The 27,581-nt window shown below is 43.9% G+C and overlaps 1 protein-coding gene across 3 annotated transcripts; it reads left to right on the top strand.

Moving 5' to 3' along the window:
• The first annotated feature begins 241 nt into the window (after positions 1-241).
• Positions 242-20,739, top strand: FMO5 (flavin containing dimethylaniline monoxygenase 5). 3 transcript variants are annotated; one of them, XM_074349325.1, is made up of 9 exons: positions 242-265; positions 699-876; positions 5,290-5,478; positions 7,414-7,576; positions 8,927-9,069; positions 11,661-11,860; positions 12,654-13,006; positions 16,405-16,477; positions 18,717-20,739. In XM_074349325.1, the coding sequence occupies exons 2-9, from the start codon at positions 742-744 to the stop codon at positions 19,060-19,062; spliced, it is 1,602 nt and encodes a 533-aa protein (XP_074205426.1). In that variant the 5' UTR covers positions 242-265; positions 699-741; the 3' UTR covers positions 19,063-20,739. The 3 variants fall into 3 exon arrangements, with proteins under 3 accessions (XP_074205426.1, XP_045361174.2, XP_074205427.1); XM_045505218.2 differs by lacking the exon at positions 242-265 and adding an exon at positions 345-502; XM_074349326.1 differs by lacking the exon at positions 242-265 and adding an exon at positions 3,580-3,665 and having other exon boundaries at positions 757-876.
• Positions 20,740-27,581: the final 6,842 nt, after the last annotated feature.

The following is a 27,581-nucleotide window of genomic DNA, read 5'->3' as shown; positions in this document are numbered from 1 at the left end:
CGGGGATGGGGGTCGAGAGGTGGATGAGGGGGCCAGGATCTGTTTTAACAGAGCTCTTAAAAGGTAAGTGTACTCCACTTTAAGCTTTTGGAGCAAGACTTGCTTTGGGGTTATTGACAGTGCCCCTTCGTCGGCAGGAGTTTGTCACTTTAAGGCAAAAACACACCAGGAAGTTTTAAGTGGATGGGAGGGGCTGGCGACGGAGTGACGGGTTTGCTCTCCGGAGAAAAACAGTTTCGAGTTCGGAGAACTGCAGCGGAAAAAAGTTAAGTTTTTTGCCGGAAGCAGGCTTCCGCCCACGTTTTATTCCTACTGTGCGGGGAGCGGGAGCCGCCCAGTGGGCGGGGCGCTGGCTGAAAGGGGGCGGAGCCGAGCAGCCCAGCCCAATTGGCTGTTGCTGTTGTTTGCACTTTGTGGCTTTATATTTCACCGAAGAGGGCCTAAGGTGCTGCGTGGCCTCCAGATCGCAGCTGAAGGATCTGCAGGTGTCGCCGGGAAGGCGGTAAGGTCCGGCACCCCAGCAGACCTCTCAGCTCTGGGTCTTGCAGGCGTGGGGTTCCCCCATCCAAGGTGTAGTCATTCCCCGTAGCCAAGAGGACACTGGAATCTGACACTGGAATTTGGATGCCATGGCCAAGGTCTTCCCTGAAAGGTGTTAAATGATATGTGTTCTCTGTCTTTTGTCACCTCTTCTTTAGGACGGGTTACACTGACACAGTCGGGTGAAGATCTCCGGAGACCATGACCAACAAAAGAGTTGCGGTGATTGGGTCAGGTGCGAGCGGACTCACGTCCATCAAGTGCTGCCTGGAAGAAGGCTTGGAGCCCGTCTGCTTTGAAAGGTCGGATGACATCGGAGGGCTCTGGAGGTTCCAGGTAAATCTCCTGGTTCCTTAATATTTGGAACCCTCGATGTAACTAGGTGCATGAGATATTCTATCTCGTGTCAGGAAATATGATGGGCTTGACTGTGATTAAACCTCTTAGATTTCAGTCTGCTGACAGCAGCAGCCAATACCTTGCAACACCATGCAGGTTCCTCTTTCCCTAGGCTGGCAGCAAAATGAAACACAGGTATCACTTGTTTTTTCCCTTTATTGATGCCTGTGAAAATGGCACAGAGATCACCTTCATTTACAGAGCTTCCTCAATTTACATTTTGGTAAGCCTATCATAAACTTAAAATATTCTAAGGTGAAAATGCACTTAATACACCTAACCTACCTAACGCTATAGCGAAGCCTCACCTACCTTAAACGTGCTCAAAACACTTAATTAGTCTACAGTCAGGCAAAATCATCTCACACAAAGCCTAGTTTATAATAAAGTGTTGACTATCTCATGTAATTTATTGAATACTGTACTGAAAGTGAAGAACAGAATGTCTGGGTACAGAGTGGTTGTGAGTGTATGGGTTGTTTACCCTCCTGGTGGTGTGGCTGACTGGGAGCTGCTGCTGCCAGGCATCACCAGACTATGGTAACAAATATTGCTAACCCCGCAAAAGATCAAAATTCAAAAGTCTGGGGTGGTGCCAAGAGCCTACAGTTCTAATAAGCCCCAGGTGATGCCAATACTGACCTGATAACTGCACTTCAAGTAGTAAAGTTCTCCAGTGTGTATGTGATACAAAGATACCGTAAGGATACAATATAATGTAAAATGAGGCATGTTGGGTAAGTGTTCATTTAAAATATAAAATTAACTAATAATCACCCTTAAATGAAGAGGTTTTTTAAAAATTCTTATATATATTAATCCCCCCCACCCAAAAACAAAACAACTGAATGGATGCAAAAACACTTAAAAGAGGGTAACTGTAGAGCCATGGCTGTCAGCTTTGGCTGCACCCCTGAAGAATCATCTGAGGAACTTTAACAGACGCTGGTATCAGTCCATCCTGATTCTGGCTTTACTGGCCTGGGACGCCAATAAAGCTGTGCACTAGTTATTTGTAACAGGATGTGCACATGGAAACCCTTGCCCTTTAGCTTTTACCCCAGCTGTCCCAGGTGATAAATGAGGATGACACTGCATCTTTGAAACAAAACCAATAATATTTTATTGAACACACATTTCTGGACCTCAGACTATTAGATATTATATAACCTCCAGCCACCGCCCTCAGTCATTCTGCAGTTTAGCTAAGGATGTGTGGAGAAAGGACTTTGAGTGGACGGGATAAACTCTGGTGCCCTGAGCTTTCTGGGGCCAGCACACTACCTCTTACCAGCAGATCCCAACCTTGTCTACCATTAGATAAGGAGCAATTAAAACAAGGTCTCTGGGAGCAGAGAGCAAGCATTAGTATTTTCTAGAGTTCCCCATTGATTCCATTGTGCAGACAACGTTGAGAACAACCATCCTAAGACAGCTTCTGTCCCGTGGGGTGCTGAGAGTCTGTCAAGGAACAGAAGACCCACACTGTCCTCACTGCTCCCACTGAAGGGGAGTCATGCTTCTCCTTCCTTCTGCCCTCACCACGGCTGCAACCTCTTCAGCTCCAATTACACCACCCTAGGTCCCCTCTTTTATTATATGAACTTCCTACTCTAATGCGAGAGTCGCGTGTTTAAGCAGGAAATACAGCCAAGGCACGTCTGTAGAGGGCAGATTTCTTCACTGACGATAGGAAGTATTCAAATGCAGGAGCAGAAGCTTCTTTTCCCACCCACTTACCCAGTGCTGCCCGGCTCTCGCTCTCGCTCTCTTTCATACAGCAGTGGGTTGACCGTGATAAACCCTATCTCTGATCCAATCAGGTGTTTAGAAGGGCTTGAAGGATCTTGCTGACCCGTGATAACACTTTGTTGTGTTCGTTACTTGGAAAAGAATACAAATATATGAGTATTGTCAGAGGGGTAAGATCTGTGATTCATTTAGCTCAGTGGACCCAGCAGACCTGCCGCGGAAAGCGTGGCTCTACTCCTTGTCTACACTTTGAACCCTGAAAAACCAGGGACAGAGTTGTATTTTTTTAGCATTTAATATAGTTGGTTTTTTTTATTATTATTATTACAGAGGTACTTTGGAGATGTCTGCTGAACAAATAAAGTCAAATTTAGAAGTTAGGAGTGTGTCGACCCCTGCCCCCACAAACAGCTTAATTTCAAAATGACCCTGCCACTCGTTCATTTATTTTAATTAAAAAAAAAGCCATGTACAAACATTTTATTATTTATATATATATACATATACACATGTGTGTATATATATCCTTTTTTCCTTTTTTTAATACAACGGATACTATTGATTTTTATTTTTTTTACTTTACTTTTTTGTGGGGGGAGATAATTAGGTTTATTTATTTTTCAGAGGAGGTACTGGGGATTGAACCCAGGACCTTGTGTGTGCTAAGCATGTGCTCTACCATTTGAACTATACCCTCCCTCTAAACAACATGTTTAAATAACCTTTTAATTGAAGAACAGCATTAGATTTACAGAATTATTAGGAAGACAGTAGAGTTCCCGCATAATCCACGCCCAGTGTGCTCTATTATTCACAACTTACATCACTATAATACATTCGTCATAATTAATGAGCCAATATTGATACATTATTATTGTTGCCGAAAAGCCAGCCTCTGTACCCTGATCGCCGGACTGAGAGTTGGAGGAAGAGTTCTGGGAGGAGAGAAAAGAACAGCTTTATTGCTTTGCCAGGTAAAGGGGGACCCAGCAGGCCGGCGCCTTAGAGACCGCGAGCCCGTCGTGGGGTTGGGGTCTTGAGGTTTCCTAGAAAAGTGATAAGAATCAGGGTGTTTTACAGGGGCTACATTCCTCTTCACCTCAGTGAATCTTCAGCAGGAACTTGGAGGTCTGTACACTCTTCTGAGATTATCGGCCTATTATCTCTGTGCTGGAGCACAGCCTCGGGGTTAAAGTCATTCTCAGTAAACAATCAGTCCGCAGGTAGTTTTAGCATCAGGGAAGTCAGTGTGTTAGTTTTGTTTACACTCCTTCGTTATTAACTGAAGTCCACACTTCATTCAGATTTACTGTTTTTTCCCTAATGGCCTTGACCTGTTCCAGGTGTTCCCATCCAGGACCCCACATTGCATTTAGTTGTCTTGTCTCCTTAGGCTCCTCTTGGCTGTGACAATTTCTCAGACTTCCCTTGTTTTTGATGGCCTTGACAGTATTGAGGATTACTGGTTAGGTATTTTATAGAATGTCCTTCAGTGGGGATTTGTCTGATTTTGTTTTTTAAATCATGGTTAGACTGGGGTGATGAATTTGGGGGAAGAAGACCTTAGCGATAAAGTGCCATTCTTGTCACATTATATCAGTGTTAAAGCTTATCACAATGATGTTAACCTTGATGACTTGGCTGAAGACGGTGTTTGTCAGGGTTGCCACTGTAAAGTTACTCTTTTTTTCCTCCCCTGTCATACTGTACTCTTTGGAAGAAAGTTACTACGCACAGTCGACACTTAAGGACAAAGTTGGCTATTCTAGGTCTTTCGTCTTTCCACATAAATTTTAGAATCAGTTTGTCCACAAAATAGCTAGCTGGGATGTTGATTGGGGTTGCATCGAATCTATAGATCAAGTTGGGAAAACTGACATCTTAACGCTATTGAGTCTTTCAATCTATGAGCACAGAATACCCTTCCCTTTGTTTAGATCTTTGATTTTCTTTATCTGTGTTTTATAGTGTCTCCATGTAAGTCTCCTACATACTTTGTTAGGTTTTTACCTAACCATTTAATTTGGGGGGATGATTATAAATGGGGCTTTTTTTTTTTAATTTCAGAATCCAATTTTTCACTTCTGGTATATTGGAAAGTAACTGACTTTTGTATACTAACCTTGTGTCCTGCAACCCTGCTATAATTGCTTATTAGTTCCAGATTTTTTTTTTTTAATTCTTTGGGATTTTCTACACAGACAGTCATATCATCTGTGAATAAAAATACTTTTATTTATTCCTTCCCAGTCCGGGTACTTTTATTTCCATTTATTATCTTATTACACTAGCTAGGATTTCTAGTAGTCCTGGGTGGAAGTGGTGAGAGAGGATGTCCCAGTCTTGGAAGCCCTTCAGTACCATCCCAGCTGCGTGCTGTTGGTCAGAAGCAAGCCATAAAGACAACTCAGATTTAAGGGGAAGAGACCACGCGAGGGCGCAGATACTGGGAGATGTGAAGGGGTGTGTGTTTGTGTGTGTGTGTCACTTTTTTAAAATTGGTATTTCTTTCAGGAAACTTGTTCAAATGTTTATGGGCTGTTTATAAACCGTGACCTTAATTCTCAAATGGCTATGCAAGCTTTCTATTTACCGCAGGAAAACCCAGAAGAAGGAAGGGCCAGCATTTACAAGTCTGTGATCATTAACACTTCTAAGGAGATGATGTGCTTCAGTGACTACCCCATCCCAGACAGCTACCCTAACTTCATGCACAACTCCCAAGTCCTGGCGTACTTCAGGATGTATGCCAAAGAATTCGACCTTCTAAAGTACATTCGGTTCAAGGTAGGGGATTTTGTGGTTATCTTTGTGTTTGAAGTTGTTTGTCAAGTAAGTGAATGATGTGGCTTCATTTGCCAGTGCTTGCAGGTAGGCTGGCATGCACATGTGTCTGTCCCACCCGGACAGGCTCCACGCCATGTCTTCTCTGTGAAGGAAAAATCTTCATGGAAAGGTCTCTCTTCTATATATTCTGGCTGCAGATCCAGGAAGCTACCTTCATCTCATGGCCTTCACTCTATGTCATTTGATTGCAATAAAACAAATGGGGGGAACTGACAGCGATGGGAGCTTTAAAACCTTCTAGTTCCACAACTTGTCTGCTACCGCTGAGCCCGTTCATGCTTCCTGAAGCACTTTTCAGTGCATTATTTTATGTGATCACAATGATCCCGTGAAGCAGTTACTGAAAAGTTATTGAGGAAGCAAAGAAGATAACTCTGGTGTAGAGAGAAGAACGCTGAATTGGGGAACAAACACTTGAGTTCTAGTCTCTAGTCTTTGCTCTACCACTAGTCAACTTGTGACTGCAGACAACCAAGCTCCTCAGCTTTGCTGTGTCTTAATTTTCTGGTTTGTAAAACAAGATGATTATCGTGGATCACTTCAGTGGTTCTTTCCTGCTGTAAAGTCTTTCGTGATATTTCTATCATTTTAAACCACGACCATAAAAGAATATATATTTCTGACAGCTGGCAAAAAGCCCAAATCTTCTTCTACCTTCTGATCATTCTACTAAATCATGCCTTTTTCTACTTAACAACAGAAATAAAACGGCAATATCCAGTGACGGCTCCCAGAGTCTGTCACGTACAGCCCAGCGGTGCTTCTCTTACTTGTTTAAACGCTTACTGAACAGACTTGTTACCATACCAAGTGGTGAAGAGACAAAGACAAAAAAAAAAAAAAATCTGTGATTTCACAGTCTAGTTAAGGAGATAGAAAAATGAAGCAAATTTCCACTGTAAACATAATCAATAAAAATAGTTACAGGGTGAGAAATATCATAGCGCTGTACACACTGCGGCTCAGAAGAGGGGTGCTAGCCCACCCAGGCACGAGGCATCAGGCACTAGGGACGTTTGCTTAGAGGAGGGAAAACCGAATTAAACGTTGAAGGTTGAGCATCTCTAAATGAAGAAGGTGTAAAAGCGTGACCCAGGCAGAAGCACCAGCCGAGATCCTGACGGAGAGGAACTATGAGCAGTCCAGGATGGCTTGGTCTACCAAGACAGTGTGGTCGTAAACCCTAGAGGCACACAGGGACACATTATTAATGTTTCCTCAGGCTGTAGAGTAACCCATATTTACTATTACTTTTAAAAGCTAAAAATTGTACCACTGACTATCCCATCTCATGCCTTCTTTCTTTATAGTCACTTGTCAAATGGACATTTATAGGTGTCAAAGGGGCTCATTTACATAAAATGGGAGCCACTGAGATGCTTTTCTCCTCTACTGGGAAACGGAGCCCTGTGGCTCCATCACGTGTTTAAGGCTGAGCAGTGAGCGCAGGAGCGGGGGGCAAGAAGACATCAGAGAGTCTCAGGGTGTCTGGGGGTCTGGAGAGGAATAAGCATGTAGTGCGTGGAGTGTCTTAGAGGCACTAGAAAAGCCCAAACTTTGTTCAAGTATCGTGTTGCCTTGGGGTATGGGCCAAGAGAACTGGTCATTTGCGCTCTAGAAGCAGAGGAGAGTGCCACTTCAGCCCACCAAGTCTGCTATATTTAGCTTGCCTCATGAAAGTTTTCTCACTCTGACCACAGCCCCGATCAAAAAAGTTCTTATCTGTGGAGTGCAAAAGTCAAGCATCCTTGTGAGAGCCCTGCGACGCGGCGTCCGTCCTCTGGGTGACGCTCCGCAAGGAGAGTCGTGTCAGGGAAGACATCTGCTGCACGGGCTGTGGCTGCAGTCCCCCATGGCTGTCCCTTTTTTCCTTAGACCACTGTGTGCAGTGTGAAGAGGCAGCCTGATTTCTCCACTTCAGGCCAATGGAAGGTGGTCACGGAGTCTGAGGGGCAAACGGAGACAAACATCTTCGATGCGGTCATGGTTTGCACTGGCCATCACACCGATGCTCACTTACCCTTGGAAAGCTTCCCTGGTGAGTAGCCTACCAGGAAGGAAGGCCCCGATCCCTGCCCGTGACCTGATCCCTGAGGAGTGGGAGGACCGCAGTCCGAGTGGTTCCCTGAGGAGTGGGAGGACCGCAGTCCGAGTGGTTCCCTGAGGAGTGGGGGGACCGCAGTCCGAGTGGTTCCGAGGAGTGGGAGAACCGCGGTCCGAGTGGTTCCGAGGAGTGGGAGGACCGCGGTCCGAGTGGTTCCCTGAGGAGTGGGAGGACCGCAGTCCGAGTGGTTCCCTGAGGAGTGGGAGGACCGCGGTCCGTGTGGTTCCTGCCTTGGGATTAAACAAGGCTTCTATCCCAACTCTGCACACTCCCCTGAACGATGCTGGGGACCTTGTATGACTGCTGTCTGGGAGCAGAGATGACGGTAATTTGGGGGACTAGAGGAAAATTAGAAGGCTCTGTATTTAGTCTCACCATGACCTTGGTTTTTCTAAGAATCAAAAGAAGGAATGTGGAGTTGCTGCATTAGGTTGAATGAGGGCTTTTTTAGCAACTGAGGAAACAAACAGAACTATTAGGTTTCTATAGAAGAAAATAAAGCTTAAAGAAAGTTTAATTATAGTCTTTGGCCTGGATTTTCATTTTGAGGGAAAAAAGCACTCTATACTCTAGATCATAGAAAAACATATATGCTCCAACTAAAATGGAAGTAGGGATTTACAGACGATGCAAGAGAGGGGTGGGGGGTGGGCAAAGTAGGTGAAAGGGATTAAGAGGTACAAACTACCAGCTATGAAATAAATCTGTCACAGGGATGTAATGTACGGCCCAAGGAATGTAGTCAAAATGTTGTAATAACTTTGTTGCATAGTCTATGAAAATGGGCAAGGTATAGCTCAGTGGTAGAGCATGTGCTTAGCGTGCATGAAGCCCTGGGTTCAGTCCCCAGTACCTCCATAAAATAAGTAAATAAATAAACCTAATTACGTCCTCCCTACCAAGTCACTTCAGATGTCGTACATTTGAAACTAATATGATCAGTCAACTCCACTTCAACGTGAAAAAATAAAGACGATGAAGAGACAGAAGAGAATGGAGGTCTTCTGAAGCAGTTTGGACTTATGAGTTCACACGTCCAAAATACAAACAGATCCTGATTTAAGCAGACAGCTTATGATAAGGAAATCACAAGGTTCTAGTCTGAGGCTGTGGGAAAAGAAAGCAGGCAAAAATAACCAGAAAGGCAAGAGTGAGCGCAGCTGAATAAAGGGGGAACATACGGAGAACATGTGCATAAACTCCGCACACTGCAAAACAAGGAAGGATTTAACAAGTGATGTCAGGTGAACCATCGCCCAATAAGCACTTTCCCTTCTCCTGCAGGAATTGAAAAGTTCAAAGGACAATACTTTCACAGCCGAGACTATAAGAATCCAGAGAGTTTCGCCGACAAGAGAGTCATTGTAATTGGCATTGGGAATTCTGGAGGGGATCTGGCTGTGGAACTCAGCCACACGGCTAAGCAGGTTTGAATTAGTAAATTATTTACTTTGCTTCACCAAGGAAGCTGCAGGTAGACCCAACAGAGTGTATGGATGCCTTCACATAGCCCATCAGTGCCAATGGCAAAAGTAGGGCTTGGTTTCACTGCCTCAGTTGGCAACATTGTAACTGATGATGCCATGGAGCTAAGGTTACCAGTTAGAGTCCCATCATTCATCTGGCCTCACACCAAGGATTTGGTCGTGATCACAGGCTGTGCTCATAATCTCACTCAGCTGTCTCTTCAGAGTGTGCCTCTGGCTTTGAAGAAGACCAGGCGATTGCTGAGAGAACTTGTTGGAAGGCAGCATTCGGAGCGTGGACCATCTGCTGGCCAGCAGAACTAACATCGATGCTCTGCTGTGAAGGAAAGCCTACTGTGTCATCGACAGCTTTTCACACATAGGCTGGTGGGGGGGCTTTTCCTCTTCACTCCTTACCACTCCCCAGATGGAAAAAAGAGGCAATGCAATCTTTCCAAAGACAACACACGAGTCAGTGTGAAAAGCGTTCACACCACAGCACACACAGTCACCTCTCCTCAGCCTCTGTGTACAATTAGGTGACACGGAGTGACATTCACTCTAGAGCAGTCTTTATGTCCTTGAGGTTTTTTGTTTGTTTGTTTTGTTTTTAATATCTTAGATTTTGAACTGAGAAGAAAGTATCTTCATTATAAATTCCTAGAAAAGGGATCATTGATATATTTTGCTATTCATGTCTTTATTGAATCATAACTTTGTGGCAATATGTAAATGCCTGGTTGTTCTTCAGTGACTTTAAGTTGCGCTCCTCCACAAATATATTTTAAATTATCTTAAAAAAATAGAAGTTTATTGCCACAACTTTGTTACATGACCTTAGCCAAGAAACCCATTCAAAACCACATCTTCGCAGTACTATCCACATCTATCACCACAAAACTGATTTAATATGTTACTCTGTGAATTAATTCAACAAGCATATATTAGGAAATAAGTATATAAAGAAGAAAGGGTCAAAGTGTGTGTGGGTGTTATGATAAAAGAATGTACAAGGTATGTGGTGGAAACCAAGGCCTGAGCCTTCTTTAATATCAGTGGCTTGTTAAATGGTCAGTTACAGAGGAGCTGGGCCTTACAAGCACTGAGGAGTTGGAGACTGCCAGGGAACAAAGCGGTGAGAAAGGGTGGAGGAGAGGAAGCGGCTGTGTCTGAGGAAGCCTTGTGCTGTGTTTTACTGCCACGACTCTATCCACGGAGAACTTTCAAACTGAGGCTCTGCGCATCTATAATATTCACACACGTACATAACGGAAGCTGTGCAGACTACGCCCAAAGGCCATCTGGTTCCTAGAACCATGCATGCTGTTTCAGCTGTGACATGCAGGAGTCAGCGCTTAAGGTCGCCGCCAGTGAGAGGCACGGACGAAGCACGTGACCATCCTGCGCGGACAGGTCACCTTCTACTGTAAGCGCTTAGACTAAAGCCCACAGAGCAACGTGCTCATGTACCTTGCAACTCCAAGAACCATCTCCAGAGAGTTTTATAATGCAGCTGAAGTGATGCTTTTGCCAGGGAATTGAATATTAAACTTTGATCGGCTCTGAACGTGGACTTCAGCCAGCGGAGGAGCAGCTCCCTGTCGTCCTACTGGCAATCTTCAGTTCTTCCACTAAATCAGTGACGAAACGTTTCTCAAGTACAGACTGTGGAGCTAATCAGACCTAGGCTGGAAATTCAGCTCTACCAGTTAGTGCCTGTGTGCTCTCAGGCAAGTCATTCATACTCTCCGCGCCCCTCATCCATAAAGTGGGCACAACGATAACTTCCTCAACAGGTGGTCGTATTGATTAAATAAAAATATAGAAAAAGGACCTCGTACCGTGGCAGGTTATAATTCTTAATAAATGGAAGTGATGATGATGATGATGATGTGCTGGGGAGACTAAAAGATGTGCTATACCTCCGCCCTTGGAGAAAGCACATTTGGAGAGACAGAAATAAAGAAAAGGAAAGGAAAGGAAAGAAAAGGAAAGAAAAGAAAAAGAGCGTATAGTGTTAAATATCAATATAAATGATTGATAAGTTTTCTTTTTGTATAATAATGCAAATAATGTCAAAGGCAAAAAAAAAATACTGAAGGTTTTGGATTAAATGATCTCCAGTTGCTTTCAAATGTACTGTCCCATGATATTAAGTGAGCTGGAGAGGTGGTAACTGCTAGGGGACTTCAGAAGACGGAGAGGAAATTACCAGCCAGAAAGGTCCGTGGCGCCTTCATGAAGGAGGTAGACTTGATCTAGATTTTAAAAATGAACAGGCTTTGGAGAGTTCAGAGGATAAGAGCTTTTCAGGGAAGCGTCATGACATTAAACAGAAATGCAGTGGTGGTTCAGAGTAAGACATATTCTTGGTCAATGAATAAGTCAATTTAATTGTAAGCTTAAGTGTTTGAGAAGAAAATGGCAGGAAAAAAAAAAGCCAGACTAATGAGTTTGAACTTCACCTTGAAGAAAATGGGGTCCCATTAAAGAACTATGAGCCAGAGCATGACAAAAGCACACGATTTCCCCCCCCCCCCCCCGTGCTCCAGGTTTTCCTCAGCACCAGGAGAGGGGCTTGGATCTTAAATCGTGTAGGAGACTACGGCTATCCCTTTGATGTGGTGCTCTCTTCCCGACTTAAACATTTTCTGCAGAAGATTTTTGGTCAATCAGCAACAAATACATTTTTGGAAAAACAGATGAACCAAAGGTTTGACCATGAAATGTTTGGCCTGAAGCCTAAACACAGGTATGTTCCCAGGATGGGCGCTGGGCAGTAACGGCCAAGGCAAAGAATAAGGACTGTTCACGTAGGCTGGTAGTGGAGCTCCCTCTGCATGTAACATTGAGCAAGTACACGGGATCTGAAGTCAGATTTCTCCTTTGCCCCCAGGGAAGTCCAAGATCTACTATCTATAATTTTCAGCCTGTAATTCTCCTTGGCATTAACCATTTTATCAGTCCCCATCTTTTTACATGATGCCCAACAGCAACAACAAAATGCTAGTAGATGGCAGCACATCATCCATCCATTCATCCAGCAAACACCAAGCATCCTTATGAGCCAGGCATTACACTGGCACGTGAATGCACAGGCTGAAGACCCAACAGTAGCATAACACAAATAATGACAGCCTGCCTTTCTGGGGACTTAGTGCAAGAGAAGTCCTCCGCTGAGTGAGTTACATGCACTATCTCATTTAATCCTCACAACAGCGCTAGGAGGGCACTGTTTTTATCTCCATTTTGCAAATACAAAACCGTTCTTCCCCCACTTCTCTAACATCTTCCTTTCAGTGCCATCCAGGGTCCAGTTTCTACTCTGAGATCCTTATCTGTATCAAGCTGGTATACGTTAGACCTTTCCCAAATTTCATGAAGAGACGAAAAGGGAGACCACTGACATATTGTTTAACCATGTCAATCAAAGCAGAATTTTACTTACATGGTAATGATCTCTCTCTCTCCACCTCCACCCCCCGCCCTCCTTCCCCTCTACCCCATGATCTCTCTTGTTTCTCCTTCTTCACCGTCACTCACAGAGCTCTGAGTCAGCATCCAACGGTAAATGATGATTTGCCAAACCGTATCATTTCTGGCATGGTGAAGGTGAAAACGAACGTGAAGGAGTTCACAGAGACAGCTGCCATATTTGAGGATGGCTCGAGGGAGGAAGACATCGATGCTGTTATCTTTGCTACAGGCTACAGCTTTGACTTTCCTTTTCTGGAAGATTCTGTCAAAGTAGTTAAAAACAAGATATCCCTTTATAAAAAGGTCTTCCCTCCTAACCTAGAAAAGCCAACTCTTGCAATCATAGGCTTGATCCAACCCTTGGGTGCCATTATGCCCGTTTCAGAGCTCCAAGGACGCTGGGCCACTCAAGTATTTAAAGGTAAGTGACCATGCAAATTGACTACCTAATTACTTAGTGGTATGTTTAATTATGTTTATGTTCTTGCTTATAGATAGCCGAGACAGTATGTATGACTGTAACAGTGCCTGGCACAAAATTAGTACTCAAAAATTAATTTGTGAGTGAATATGAAGTAGTAATTTATAACCATGGACATATATCAAAATCTCCTGGGAAATTTTCCCCAAATAGGCATGCTTTGCCTGGTGGTGTGTATTTAATAAGTCTAGGCTGGGGCAGACATAAGATCGTTGTGAAAATGTTCCCCAGGTGATTCCAACATGCACTCCAGATTAGAACCCACTTATCCAGATTTTAGACAACTGATACTATTTGTGAAGCAAAAGAATTGAATCTTCTTGCATTAGAGTTAGAAAAAAGTCAAACAGAGAAATGCTGTGATTTGATTTCAGCCAAAAATTAAGACCTGGTTGAAGATTAGTGCAGAACGTAGATTTAACCACTCAAATTCTCACCTTCCCCCTGTTATATTCCCTCTTTCAGAAGGTTTTGGCTAGGAAAGCATGAGGAGAAACTGTGGGGTTTTGGATAGTAGGCTCAATATGAACCAGCAGAATGACGTAGCTTCCAGAAGACTTAACTCTATCTAGCATCGTTGAGAAACTACAATGTCCTGGAATTTACAACCATTCCTCTCTAAGCTGGGTCAGACTACACCCAATGATATTTTAAAAAGTGAAACTGGAATACATTAAAAGGAGAGGGGCAAGAATGGTTAAGGGATTTGAAAATGAGCCATGTGAAAGTACAATTTAAGCAGCTGGACAGGTTTAGTCTGGAGGAGATAAGATTCAAGTGAGATAGGAAAGTTCCTTTCAGTTATCTGAAGAGATGTCCCATGGCAGAAGGGTTTTATTTGCATAGTATCACTTCCGAGGGTTGAAGCAGAACCAAGGAGTGAAACTTTGAGGGTTGCACAGTATCAGCTTAACATTAAAAACAAACAAGCTTTGGCCAGGCTGGTATGGAGTAGATACAAGCCTCAGAATAGGGAGAAATCAGATGACCTTTAAGGTTCCTTCTAACAAAGAAATTCCTTGATTCTATGCTTGTTATAATAAAATTTGCTACCGTTACTAATGCTTAATTAAAACTATTCAAAGTTCTTGTTCAAATTACAGCTTCCTCTTCCTAGTGAAGATCCTCATGGTAGCAGAGAAAAGAAAAAAAAAAAAGAAGCAATGGTGTTAGAGTTGATAGATAAAAAAACCTTTACAAATTTCCCCAAAGTTCTATCATTTCTTAATTCCTTTTAATTCTGTTCAGTAGATCATGTACTCCTTGAGCACTGGACAGCAATCAAATGCAAGTAACCCGATAAACTGGCTTAATTCCAGCCATATTAAGTGGATCTTTTAATTGGGTCAGTTAAGTAAGAGGGGAAAGTTGCATTTAAATAGGCCACAGCATTTTAGTGTACTTTAAACTACTGAGACTCTTTTCTAGGACCAAGTGAACTATTGAGAGGATAAGAGAAAAATGAGTGTTAGGAAGATTCTGCATCATGGCTGTGGGATTGGGGGATTTTAGGGGGAGTGCACAAAAAAGCCCGGCTTCCTGCGCTAACAAAGCTTAGTGCCAATTCCTCTAGCTTTCTTCTGACACTTGGAAGGAATCATCAGGAGAGTCCCTATAACTTTATCAAACGTCCAACAGGAACCCTGAGGTTTTTGTTCTACTCAGAGCCCTACTGTCTGCCTACCACATTCTTGCCTTTCTCATCTCTGAATTCTACCCTCACTGTGCCAATTTTAAGCTCTTAGGATCAGCTAGTTTCCCCCATTCTTTCACACCCGCCCAACTCAGCCTTTCCTCTTCCCTGGCCTGTCCTTTCCCTGCCAAGCCCCGCTTCCCTTCTTCCTCTGTTCTCCGGAATCACTGTTCTCTTGTCGAGAAAATATTCTATCCTTTTCTAGCACGCTGAGCCCACTTGCTTGCCTTGACTGAAATCTAGTTTTCTTTTATCTTTGCTTCTTTTGTTGCCCTGTAAAGAGCCCTTACAAGTGTTCCACTTTCATTCAGCACTTTCCCAAATTCTATCAATTCTCTGGTTCTCAAGAAGGCATTATGTCACAGCACGGCATTCAAGTTCCTTCACAAATTGGATTCCGGCTGCTTTTCTAGACCTACCTTTTACTAGTCTTCACATAATCCTACCATCTTCTAGATGCACTGAATGACTTACCCACTAAGCGGCCGGCACAGAAGGTACACGTGTAACCCATGCCTTTGCTGTTCTCTCTCCTTGGCATGCCTCCCCTTTACTCCTTTTCTGTGCAGAAAAGGCCTAAGTTTATCTCCTCCCTCCCTTAGTAGTACGGTGAAAGCTCTTTAAATGAAAGATTCATGTTTATTCGCCTTCGTGTTCTGAGGCTAGACCGGTGCCTAGTACACGGGGCGCATCTAATAACTCTCTATTCAATGAATGCAAGTTTACCTTCGGAGGTTTTCTAAACTCTACAGTAGAAACTTCTTATCTGAGGATCTCAGCTTGTGAGCTACCTTCCCAATTTCCAGTGTTGACTGAAATAAAATGTACAACCTAGAAGTTGAGAGTTATGTTTTATTTGATGGACTTCCTGAGGACTTGAGCCTGGGAGGCAGCCTCTCAGATCACTACCAAGAGATTGTTCCAAAGTGGCAAGGTAGAAGGCAGGATATGTAAGTTTTTGCAGCAAAGATCAGATGGTTGGAACATCAAAAAATTACTGTTAACTAAAGGAAACCAGACATCTCAAGTTAAAGAATTCAGTGCTTAGAATCCTAAGCATGGGAAGGTGCAAAGGTAGGGCTCATTGAAAGCATTCCTTTGACAAGCACCTAGTTTTCTAGGGCCAGTATAATGCTCTCCCACATCCTGAGCTGCCTCAGGGTGCACAGTTGGGGGCGGCTGCAGAGGCCAGGCTGCCTGCCTGTCTGCTTCCCAAGTCCCCTCTGCTCAAGCAGAATGGCAGCCACATCTCTTTTCTCTTGTAACATTATCTTTACATTAAAATGTGCAGGGACAAGTCAGAATTACATGAGTACAACCTGCCTGAGGCCTAAGAGCAGAGGGAAGCAGGCTCACCTCTTCTGAACCTTGTCTTGAGACCCTTAGAGAATCTCTGCACTTCAGCTCCTCCCTGTTCTTCAACAACATTCTTCAGCCAGCATTTACTGGTATCAGTGCATGCGAGGCCCTCTGCTAGGTGCTGGAGATGCAACTGTGACCAAACAGAAAATTCCTATCTTTATGGCACTCAGAGTCAAGCAAGGAAGACAGACAAGTAAACAGAGATTTAATGTGTTAATTGTTAATAGGATTATTGTTCCTACTGAGGTAATTTTACATTTAAAATTTTGATTTTTCTCTTTAGGACTAAAGACATTGCCTTCACAAAGTGAAATGGTAAGAGAAATAGCTGAGGCTCAAGAGAAAATTGAAAAAAGGTAAGAAATTCTTCCAGGAAGATATGTAGTCAACCTTTCCACTTAGTTCTTAATAAGAGCAACGTTGTACTGCATTTATTTCCCTCATGTTCGTTTAAGGTTTTAGATTATATTTGGAAGGAAAAGCAAATAATAGTTAATGACAATAGAATGGAAAAGTACCACCAAGTGGTTTGAATATGGATGGAGAAAGAAAGAAAAGCTTATGTTGAGCGCCTACAAGAAAAGTCAAGGATGAGGAAAAATCACATGGAGAGAAAGCCAGGTATATTGTTTTTGCAAGGATTACTTGAAGGGCTAGGAAAGCTGCCAGAGAAAGGAACGGCGACAGTGAATTCATGAGAGCTTAAGTACGGTTGAATCACAGATCTGTGGGTAGATGTAAAACCTGCAGAGGCCCCTCTGTTGGCTGTCATGTGAGGGCATGCGCAGGGCCCAGTGGCTCGTGGTGTGAGTGGGCTGTGTGACCTGGGAGGGTGGGGCTGTCAGCCAGCGGCCGCAGTTACTTAGCAAGCTGAATTTCAGAACCTGAGCTTGTTCACTAGGTGGCTTATTGGACAAAGTCGACATTGATGAAGTTCCCGAATTTCTGTGGAAAAGTCAGAGGCACAATGGTCCCGTGCCCAGAGATGTGGCTTTCTTCAGGTGATTACACCTGCACACCTCTCCCTTCTGGGAGGGGGAGAGAGCAAGTTTTCATTTAACCCTGACACCCTCTCCAGGTGGTTTCCTATTTCCCCTCTTCCCTTCACTGCCAAACTTCTACAATGAATCTTCTACGTTATATGCTCTAAGTTAGCACCCTTCCTCCCTCCACTGTGACTTCTATTCTTACTCCTGCAACTGCTCTCTTAAAAGTCACCCACGACTGACTTGATTTTCCCTCCTCTCACTGCTGCATTTGGTGCTTTTAAACATCTCATCTTCTGGGAGTGCTTCCCTCCTTGCTTTTCTGGCACGAAACTATCCCATTTCAACTTGCCTCCTCTCTTTCCTTTGACTTATTTTCGTCTAGTCATCTTCCCAAGGATACAATTTAACCTCTATTGAGGGTCAACTTTGCATAAATACTGAGTGCTTTATGTGCATGAGTTTATTTAATCCTCAAAACAACCCTACAAGGCAGGCACTCGTGAATCTCTTTGTGAAAACTTCATGAAACCACGGCTCTGGACCCACGACGACAGCACAAATGCTGTAAACCCTCGAGCCAGCATGACATCCATAAGGGAAAGCTCTCAAATTCTTCCGTCTTACCATCTTCTCTTGTAAACTTTAGTTCCACTTCAATAAATTCCTATTTGACCATCTGTCAGTTCCTCTGGAATTCCATCTCACCAGTTGTACCTCCAATTTATTTTCTATCATTTTTTTCCTATCCTTCTTTTTGGATTCCTCTAGTAAACCCATCTAATCTCAGTTAGCTTGACTTGGCTTTTCTCTTATTCCCTTTCTGTCCCACTGTTCTTTCTTTTATTTTCATTGTAGAAAGCAAAACGAGAAAGTCACCAGTCAGCTCTTTAAATCCCGATCCTTCCACGCAGGTATTACATTGTTCCCGTATTTTCCCTCTGACAAGTCCTTTTAGCTCTGTCAGGCCTGCACTTGGGACAGTCGGTCCATCCAGCTCCATCCTCCTCCCTTCAGGGTTCCAAACTAACACTGGCCCTGGGAAGTCCTGCTCCTAGGACCCCACCCCCACTGCCCGCATAAGGCAGGTGAGGATCCCAAACTCGAGAATTTTTGTGGTGGGTTCTCTCTTTCTGGTAACATCAGAATCCTCTGTGTGGGGTCCGCCGTGCTTGCCTTCTTATACCCGTCCTTGTCTTCCGCAGCGCCCTCTGCGGGAGGGAGGCCGTGCCCCCCGGGGCTCCGGACGCTGCGGGTCCCAGGCTTGTCATACTTTCCGCTTTCTTCTCAGCTCGTCTATTTCTTCCACATCCTTCCAGGGCTTATTACAGCTCTATTTTAACTACCCTTTTCTACATTTACTATTTAGCAATCTAAAACCACATGATTTTACCCAAAGTCTTCCATTCTCCTCCGTTTCACGTGTATCTATCTTATCTACTCCAGCAGGTTATAAGGCCTTAAGGACAGAGACAGTGTCTTTTCTTCCTTTTCTATTTTCTACAGCTCCTAGCCCAACCCGGAGCCAACACCCTGTACTCAGAGAGCACTGCTTAACTGACTGATTGTCTGAACTGTTAAGAGGCCACAGCTTCTGTCTTTGCTGCAGGTATGTGGGCAGCCCGCGCCACACCATCCAGGGGGACTACGTGAACACCATGGAAGAGCTCGCTGAGCTGGTGGGCGTCAGGCCCAACCTGCTGTCTCTGGCCTTCACCGACCCCAAGCTGGCACTGAAGTTGTTATGGGGACCCTGCACCCCAATCCACTATCGTCTCCAAGGCCCCGGGAAGTGGGATGGAGCTCGGAAAGCCATCCTCAGCACGGAGGAGCGCATCAGGAAGCCGCTGATGACCAGGGCAGTGGCGGGGGGTGACTCCACGGTGTCGGTGGCCACAGTGACCAAGTGTGTGCTGGCCGTTGCTTTCTTTGCTATGATCATGGCCTATTTTTAGCTGTCCCATTGTCACTGCCCCAGTGTTCTTTGGAAGCTGGATCTAGAGATGCCTTCTAGAAACCCGACGAGATTAAGCACTGCTCAGCTCCAAGTTGCCTAGAGATCTGCTTTTATTTCTCTTTCCAAAGCATTCATCCTCTTTCTTCTTTTCCCTACAGAGAAATCACGGCTTTTCACTTGTGTTGGCTTACCTCCCTTCCTCTCACGCCCCATTGCTTTTTCCTCCCAGTAATCCCCAGACCGGTGAGCTCAGATGCCCTTTTAGTCATTTTGTATGTCCCTAGCACACTTCTTGACAGGTGGAAGGTGCTTAGTGTTTGCTGTCATTTATCAGATATTATGGTGGGGAGCAGAAGCCAATATTTGTATGAGAAAGGGGTGATCAATGTAACTGTGCTTCTGGCAGGATTTGGTTTTCTACTAGAGGTTCACTCTTTTGTTTGTTTTCAATATTGTAACTAAATGTATTTTTCCTGAGAGGTAAGAGAAATGATGGTCTTATAACAGTTGGAGAGACCTAAGACAAGATACATGGGTACTTAAGCATTTTGTTTCACTAGCTATTCACTCGTGTCTCCAATACCTGGTCATTTTCTCTTTCCCCCTAAGCAACATGTCTTTATTTTTTTAACTGCCTTCAAATTTCTAGGCTCATGGATCATTCTCACAGTCTAGCAGCTGCCAATAGGTTCAACCTGGTTGAAAAAATGGGGATTATAAATTAGCCGTCCAGTCTTTTTTTCTCTCTTCGTTCCCGTATTAGGACACAGCAAGACTTCATGCCAGGAACTGTGACAATTAGCCGTGCACCGCTGCAGTGGGGCCTATAAGTGTGACTGGGTTTTCTCCCCCACTGCTACTGTCTCTCCTCCACCCCCTCCCACACAGAGAGCCTAAGGAATAAGTATTTGAAGAGGTCATTTATGTAATTAATTAGGACTGGTAATCACTAAACATAGGGGGTACTCCATGTGTAACAGTTCTTTTTATGTCATACGCTGTAGTTATGAAAAACAAAGCAAATGAGATGAAAACCAGGGCCGCCAGTTTCTGTCCAGCGCTGCTGTTGACTGTTTTCTCATCTGTAGATGTTTTGCTCTGTTCTTGTCTCTCAGAGAAGTTAACTAAGAGTTAGCTGTCAGGGACACTGAGTTCCATGAAGAAAGGTCCTGGATGGGCCAGCTAGGTGTGTACTCATAAATGAGCTGCTGTGCAAGACATTTTGGGATTGTTGACAAAAGAATATATTTGCATAATGGAAAGAACACCCTTCGAAATGATTATCTTTCCTGGTATAAACAAGAGAACCAGAAATGTGAGGACTGCAGCTGCCTTCCGTCACATAAGTGTTTGCACCATCCCCCGCTCTTTGGCAGAGTTTCCCTGGGGAAGTGCCTTTTGAGAATTAGGTCTTGGACTTCTTCCTTCCATAATCCTTGTGCTACTGTGATTTATCCTCTGCTAAAATGGATCTAGTATCTTTTAATCTACATATTACTCTAGTTAAAAAGTAAATTGAAAGCCACTTCTTTTTCATTTCCTTCTTTTAACGTACAGGTTTGCCTCTTTTAGCATACAAATTTGTTGAATTAACAGTCCTTTGACAATATAATTCATAGCTATCAGTTATAAGTATACCAGTTTCCTCTTTAAATAAAAAGTATGTAATTCTAAATTCATGGACTCTCTTATTCTACTTATAATATGCAAGGTTACAAAAAATATCATTGATTAAATTCCAAACCAAGCTAAAAGTAAGATGTGCAAAGGAAAGTAAACTCAAAATAACTCAAGATACAAAGGCCAAGTTACCGATGAATGTGTATTAATATTCATCAATTTATCATATCTTGCCTTTGTAATTATATTAAAAGGTTATATCATTTTCCCAATTATATTATACAAAAAAAAAAAAAAAGCTTTCCTGTAGTGCCAGAAAGTAAGGAAGTGCTCAAAAAGCAAACTGGGGGACACAGGGACCAACTGAAAGTGGCCCCAGCGGCCAAGGATGCAACAATTTGCGCAACGGTATAAATGACTTAGTATCGGATTACAATATAAAGTATAAAAAATACCCATGAATCCATACTGATATAAGTAAGTGACTGAGTAATAAGAATTCCATACAGAAGAATTCCAAACAATTTATTTACATAAGTACTCTGTCCTCAAGGAGTTGGAGCATAACTCCCCACTCCTTAAGTGTAGGCTGCAAAGAGTGACTTCCTTCCCCCAAAAAACAGCATGGAAAGGGGGAAAAATAGCTTCACAGTGGAGAAATCTGGCAAATATTATCTCAGCTGGGTGATCAAGATTAACATCAAGAGTGAGGTCACGCTGACAGTAAGTACTCTTAATATAAGGTGATGAGAAGGACACTTTACCTCTGGGGTCTTCCTCCCAAAAACCATAACCCAGTCTAACTGGAACTGAGCAGAACCCTGCAGCTATTCACCCCACCCCCCGCCCCCAGCCAAGTACAAAACTAAGCAGTTAATGATGAGGACAACAGAGTCAGAGACGCAGTCAGTGTCCGACGCACATTCCTGAGTTGTTTTACAGATACTATAGCTACCACCAGAGGGGAAAAAAGCTAACTGCGTGATGACCAGCCTGCAGCCATGACATAAGCTGCTCCACCTTGAACAGTACTCAGTCTATGACTAGCACAATTCCAAGAACTGGCCTCAAATGAATGGTATTAACATTATCGCTCATAATAACTTATATCTCTTTGGGCATCAAAATAATTGTAGTCTTCTTTGCCTGTGTATGTAAGGGGGCAACTAAAATTGTCAGCAAAGAGATGCTACAGACCCATGTCAGTATCTTCCACTCTGAGAATATGGCACCCTATGTCAGCATGAAGAAGTTACAGAAGATGGGCCTTTGCCCCTAATCCAGTAGAAATGGAATGACGTTTAACAGTGGGGAACTGAAAGCAGCTTTTTTGCCCCTTTCCTGTTCTCCCACTTCTGTTCCCCTCTAACCTGGAGGGAACCTAATTATAGGAATGAGACCACTAAGCAGTTTAAAGTAACTCCTGGCTTGTGCTCTCCCAAATGCACATCACACCTCGTCTAACCTGCTGATTCTTTTCCTAGATCAAAAGAAGTAAGAAGGACGAATCAAGTAGTTAAAGAGCGATTAGCTCTGTACCCTCAGCGCCCCCTTAACAACCCTGCAGCAGGTCACACAGGCGAGATAACGTCTGAAGAGTCAGCCAGTCTGCACACAACGGAGAACGACTCAGAACCCAAACCCCTGCCTCCACAATTCACTGAGATTCTTCATCTCCCCACCCAACCCCTCTTCCCCTTTAAAAACTGTCATGGACTAAAGCAGAATCTTTGGAGGTGCTCTCTGGACACAAGTCCACCTTCTCTTCAGATTGCCATCTTTTCTGATTAAAGTACCTTTCCTTTCTATTGACACTTGCTTCTTGGTCACTGGCCATGAGTGGCCAGCAGCCAAGTGTGAGTTCAGTAACGTAACCACGAGGAAAACATCAGACAGACCCACATTTAGGCATCTCTTACAAAATACCTGACCATCTCAGACGGTCAAGATCATCAAAAGCAAGGGAAGTCCGAGACATTGTAATAGTATAGAGGAGCCTTTGGAGACCTGATGTCTAAATGTAATGCATCTTGGATAGGACCTGGAATGTAAAGAGGATATTAAGGAAAACTTGAAGAAATGTTCATAAAGTGGGTTAGTAACAATGTACCAATTGGCTTATTAGCTGTGACAAATGCACGACAGGAATGTACGGCATTAACAACCAAGGAACTTGGGGGTGGGATATACAGGGACTCCTGTACTGTCTCTGCAAGTTTTCTTAAATCTAAAACTATTCTAAAATTTAAGATTTTTTTTTTTAAAGATGTATTCTTGTGGTTCAGGATTTGACCCACAGGGGATAGTCTAGTGGGATTTTCTCAGAGGAGGAAGAATATTGGATAACCATTCACTTAAATTACTATCTTTTCCCTTGATTCCTCTACAGGTTAAGTTGTTCTAATAAAGCATCCTGTAACTTCCTGTAGCAATTTTGTTCCTTTGCTGAGTAAGTACAGACTACAATTGTAGATGGGGAGAAAGTGGTAATTTAAGGCTAAAGACACATCTTCTTAAAACACTTAGGCAAGTTCTTTCTTGTATCTGAGCCAATAGTCTTCACAAGCAAAATGTATGGTATATTAATGACAAGTGTATTCGTGAATGAGATCGTTTTACTCAATACTGGGTCTGTGCCTGGTTACTTTTGTCAATAGTAATATAATATATAACACTATGTAAACATTTTCCGCACTGCCTACTTGAAATTTCCCAAAGGGCTGTTTCTCCATGCATATTCTCCATGAACATTCACATTCTCATGCTGCACCCTCCTCTTGGCTTATTTTTCATTTGCCCAAGATCTGGCCCCACCCAACAGCCTATATGCTTAAGTGCTGGGAAGCCTCCCTCCATACAACGTACTGGGTGGGAACACAGCCCCACCCATCAGCAGACTTCCTAAGCCCACAGCTGCCTCTAGACATGCCCCTACGCATGCTCACCAGAGGGCCAGGACCCAGCTCCAGCCAGCAGTGGGCAGGCACCAACCCCTCCTGCCAGGAAACCTGCGTAAGACTCTAGTCCAGCCTCACCCACCAGGGGGCAGATACCAGAAGTAAGAAAACAACAGTCCTACAGCCTGAGGAAGGAGTCTGTGAAGGCAGGCCAGACTTTGCCCTGGGACCAGCTGGGCCCTGGCTTTTGGGTCAGCAGAGGAGAGTGCACTGCTGTGATGTATAAGACATCTCGTGCAAAGGGCCACTTCTCCAAGGCTGAGAAATGTAACTAACATATAACAATACAGATAAAAATTTAGCCAAAATGAGGTGAGAGAGGAACATGTTCCAGGCAAAGGCACAAGATAAAACCCTAGAAGAAGAAATAAGTGATGAGGAGACAGGCAATCTACCTAAGAAAAGAGTTCACAGTAATGACTGAGAAGATAATCAGAGAACCTTGGAGGAGAATAGATGCACAGAGTGAAGTTTTCAGCAAAGAGTTAGAAAATATAACGAACACCCAAGTAGAGTTGAAGAATACAATCACCAAAATGAACAATACACTAGAAGGAACCAAGAATAGACTAAATGAGGCAGAAGACTGGATCAGTGAACTCGAAGACAGATCAGTGGAAATCACTACCACAGAATAGAAAAAAGAATGTAAAGAAATAAGGAAAGTTAGAGGCCTCTGGGACAACATGAAGCACACTAATATTCTCCTCATAGGGGTCCCAGAAAGGGAAGATAGAAAGGACCTGAGAAAACATTCAGAGAGATAATAGCTGAAAACTTCCCTAACTCGGGAAAGGAAACAGTCACCCAAGTCCAGGAAGCAGAGAGAGTTCCATTCAGGATTAACCCAAAGAGGAGCACACTGAGGCACAAAGTCATCAAGTTGACAAAAATTAAACATAAGGAGAAAATATGAAAACCAGCAAGAGAAAAGCAACAAGTAACATATAAGGGAACTCCCATAAGGTTGTCAGCTAATTTTTCAGCAGAAACTCCACAGGCCAGAAGAGGGTGGCACAACATACTTAAAGTGCTGAAAAGGAAAACCCACAGCCAAGAATACTCCACCCAGCAGGACTCTCGTCCAGATGGGATGGAGAAGGCAAAAGCTTCATAGGTGAGCAAAAGCTACAAGAACTCAGAACCGCCAAGTCAGCTCTACAGCAAACGTTAAAGGAACGCCTCTAGGTAGAAAAGGAAAAGGTACAACTAGAAACAAGAAAAGTAATAGTGAGAGGAGGAGGGTATGAATGCAGGGCATCTAAAATGCATTTGAAATTAAGAGATCAGCAACTTGAAACAATCATGTGCATAGACAGACTTCCACACCAAAACCTCATGGTAACCACAAACCAAAAAGCTGTAATAGATATACACATAAAAAAGAAAGAGGAATCCAAACGTAACTCTATAGTCATCAAACCACAAAAGAAGAGAAAAACAGAATAGAAAAAGGCCTAAAAAACCAAACCCATAACAGTTAACAAAATGGCACTTGTCAATTTGTTCAACTCTTTGCAGAGCAAGATAGCACTGTGAATCACAAAAATATAGGTGCACCTACCCTTTGACCCAGCAGTTCCACTCAGGAATTTATCCTACAGACTCACCCATGTACACAAAGATGTTTGCACTTGAGTATTTACAGTAGTATGTTTGTAGAAGCAAAAAACTGCATCACCCTATCTGCTGTCAATATATTAAATAAAGGGTGTTACGGGTATTACTAAGTCTATGGTGTGAAATTGTGTGTTAGTGTGAAAAAGAAGTGGGGGGATGTATACGCTTATACGTACACAGGATATCCTGGAAACATGCAAGGGAGAGGTCTGTAACTTAAGTTTTTAAACCATGTACCCATTTTTAAATACATAAAAATTAAAAATAAATGAGATGACTCAATAAAACAATTGGCAAAACACTTGAACAGGTAGTTCACAAAAGAATATCCAACACATGAAAGAGGGCTCATTTTCATGAGTCATCAGGGAAATGCAAACTTAAACCACAATGAAATACTCTTGACACACCCACCAGAATGACTCCCATGAAAAAACACCAAGGGTTGGCAAGTTTACGGAGTAACTAGGATTTCCATTCCCTGCTTCGCCGGTGGTGGGAATGTGACTGTTAGACCGCCACGGACAACTGTGAGGAGTATCTGCTGGACCAAAAGACTTGGGCTAGAATGTTCACACGGTATTACCCACAACAGCCCCACCCTGCAAACAACCTAAATCTCCACGAACAGCAGAATGAACAGTGGTGCACCCATTCAATGAAACACTGTGCGGGAGGAACGAACGTGCTCCACACAACAGAACAAATAAATCTCACAAATGTGATGTTGGGTGAAAGAAGACACAAAGGTACACACTATATGATTTTATTAATAAAATGCTCAAAATTGGGCAAAACTGATCTTTGGTGCAGGAAGACAGGGCGGGGCAGTGGTTAGCACAGAGTGGGGATGTTAGGGTCCTAGTAACAGTCTACTTCTTGATCTGGGTGCTGGTTGTACTGTGTTCACTTGGTAAAAATTCATCCAGCCATGTCCACTTGTGATCTGTAGGCTCTACTTCAAGTAAACAGTGGGTGAAAAAGAGACACTTCCAAGGGTTGCACAATGGAAAATGCGAAATTCCTTCAGAAGGGAGTTTGGGTTGTTTCTTGTTTTTTTCCCCACCAAGTTTGAGGTGTCAACTGCATCAGCCAGGGAGGAAAGCCACCAGGCTGCAAAGCCACACCCCAAAGCTGAATGATGTGTGCCTGAATTCCTTTGCACTGGGCCACCTCACCTCCAGCTGTGGGGAAGGGTCTGCTGGGGCCACGGGGCCGTGCTTGGCGGGGAGAGTGCATGGCTAGGGGACATGTCTGGAGCTTCAGTGAGTGCAGAGCTCTGGGCGTGGTGCCTGCATCCCCTGGGTATCCCAAGCTTGCTCCCGTGTCCTTCTTGTCTCGGATACATCTCCCTCCCTGGCCCCCTGTCTAAAATTTCTCCCTCTCTCCCATTCCTGCAACATTTCACTTCCCCCTCTCTGCTTTGTTCCTTGTCCCAGCTCATCCTCTGTCTTTCACCTACTTATCCTATCGTTTATCCCTCACTGCAGTGCAAGCCTCAGGAAAGGCAGGGAGTTTTGCTGGTCTTGTTCCCTGGCGAGATGTAGGCACTCGATGACTACTCATTGAATGTGTGAATGAACACGCTCTGGTCGGCCCCATTCTCAGAGGAAGAAACGGGCCCAAGGGGTTTCAGTAGTGCGCGGCAGGTCACACAGCTGGGGGTGGGTGCCTCACAGACTCGCTTCGCCCTCCCGTCCCTGTGACAGTGGCATGATACTTTTGTACAGCTGAGAAAAGAGGCTCAGAGTAAAGTGATCGCCCCAAAGAAGCAGAGCACAGCCAGCCTCCAGACCTCACTCTGCCTGGTTCTGAAGATCCTGCTTTTTGTCCTTAACACCCTCACTCTCTAAGGAGCCAGAGGCCATCCCCTCTACCATCCCAGCTCTCTACCAAGTCCCGAAGGCAGGCTGGGATGTGACTCCCCTGCTTCTGCTGCCAGGACCCGATCCACCGAGTGGCCTGGAAGCAAGTCCCTGCCCATTTGCGCTCTGACTCCAATAACTCAGTCCTCTTCTTGTCCTCCACTCTCCCCTCCATCCTTATCTTAAACCTATATTGGTTCATTCAACAAGTATTTAATGATTACTCTCGGCTTGGCACCATGTTAGGTGCTGCAAACATAAGTGAGCAAAACCAGACAAAGTTCTCTGCCTGTTACGGAGCTCAGAGCTTAACTGAACAAATACGTGTACAGTTACAAACTGGGGTGCTCCTCTAAAGGGGAAGGACGTGTGCGGTGAGGGAGTATACCTGGGAATCTGACCTGGTCTACGGGTCAGACAGAAGGCTTCCCTTAGGATGTGATATGTGAAGGACA

Source organism: Camelus bactrianus, chromosome 21, assembly GCF_048773025.1.
Source record: "Camelus bactrianus isolate YW-2024 breed Bactrian camel chromosome 21, ASM4877302v1, whole genome shotgun sequence".
Lineage (NCBI taxonomy): Eukaryota > Metazoa > Chordata > Mammalia > Artiodactyla > Camelidae > Camelus > Camelus bactrianus.
Note: the sequence above shows the minus strand (reverse complement) of the source record. Positions and strands in the feature narration are given on the sequence as shown.

What these genes read in the sequence shown, in the direction of transcription:
- FMO5 (XM_074349325.1), top strand. Translation starts at nt 742, where the DNA reads ATGACCAACAAAAGAGTTGCGGTGATTGGGTCAGGTGCGAGCGGACTC. An exon ending in ACCCTTGGAAAGCTTCCCTG is followed by an intron (nt 7,577 to 8,926) that starts GTGAGTAGCCTA and finishes CTTCTCCTGCAG; the next exon opens with GAATTGAAAAGTTCAAAGGA. An exon ending in GGCCACTCAAGTATTTAAAG is followed by an intron (nt 13,007 to 16,404) that starts GTAAGTGACCAT and finishes TTTTCTCTTTAG; the next exon opens with GACTAAAGACATTGCCTTCA.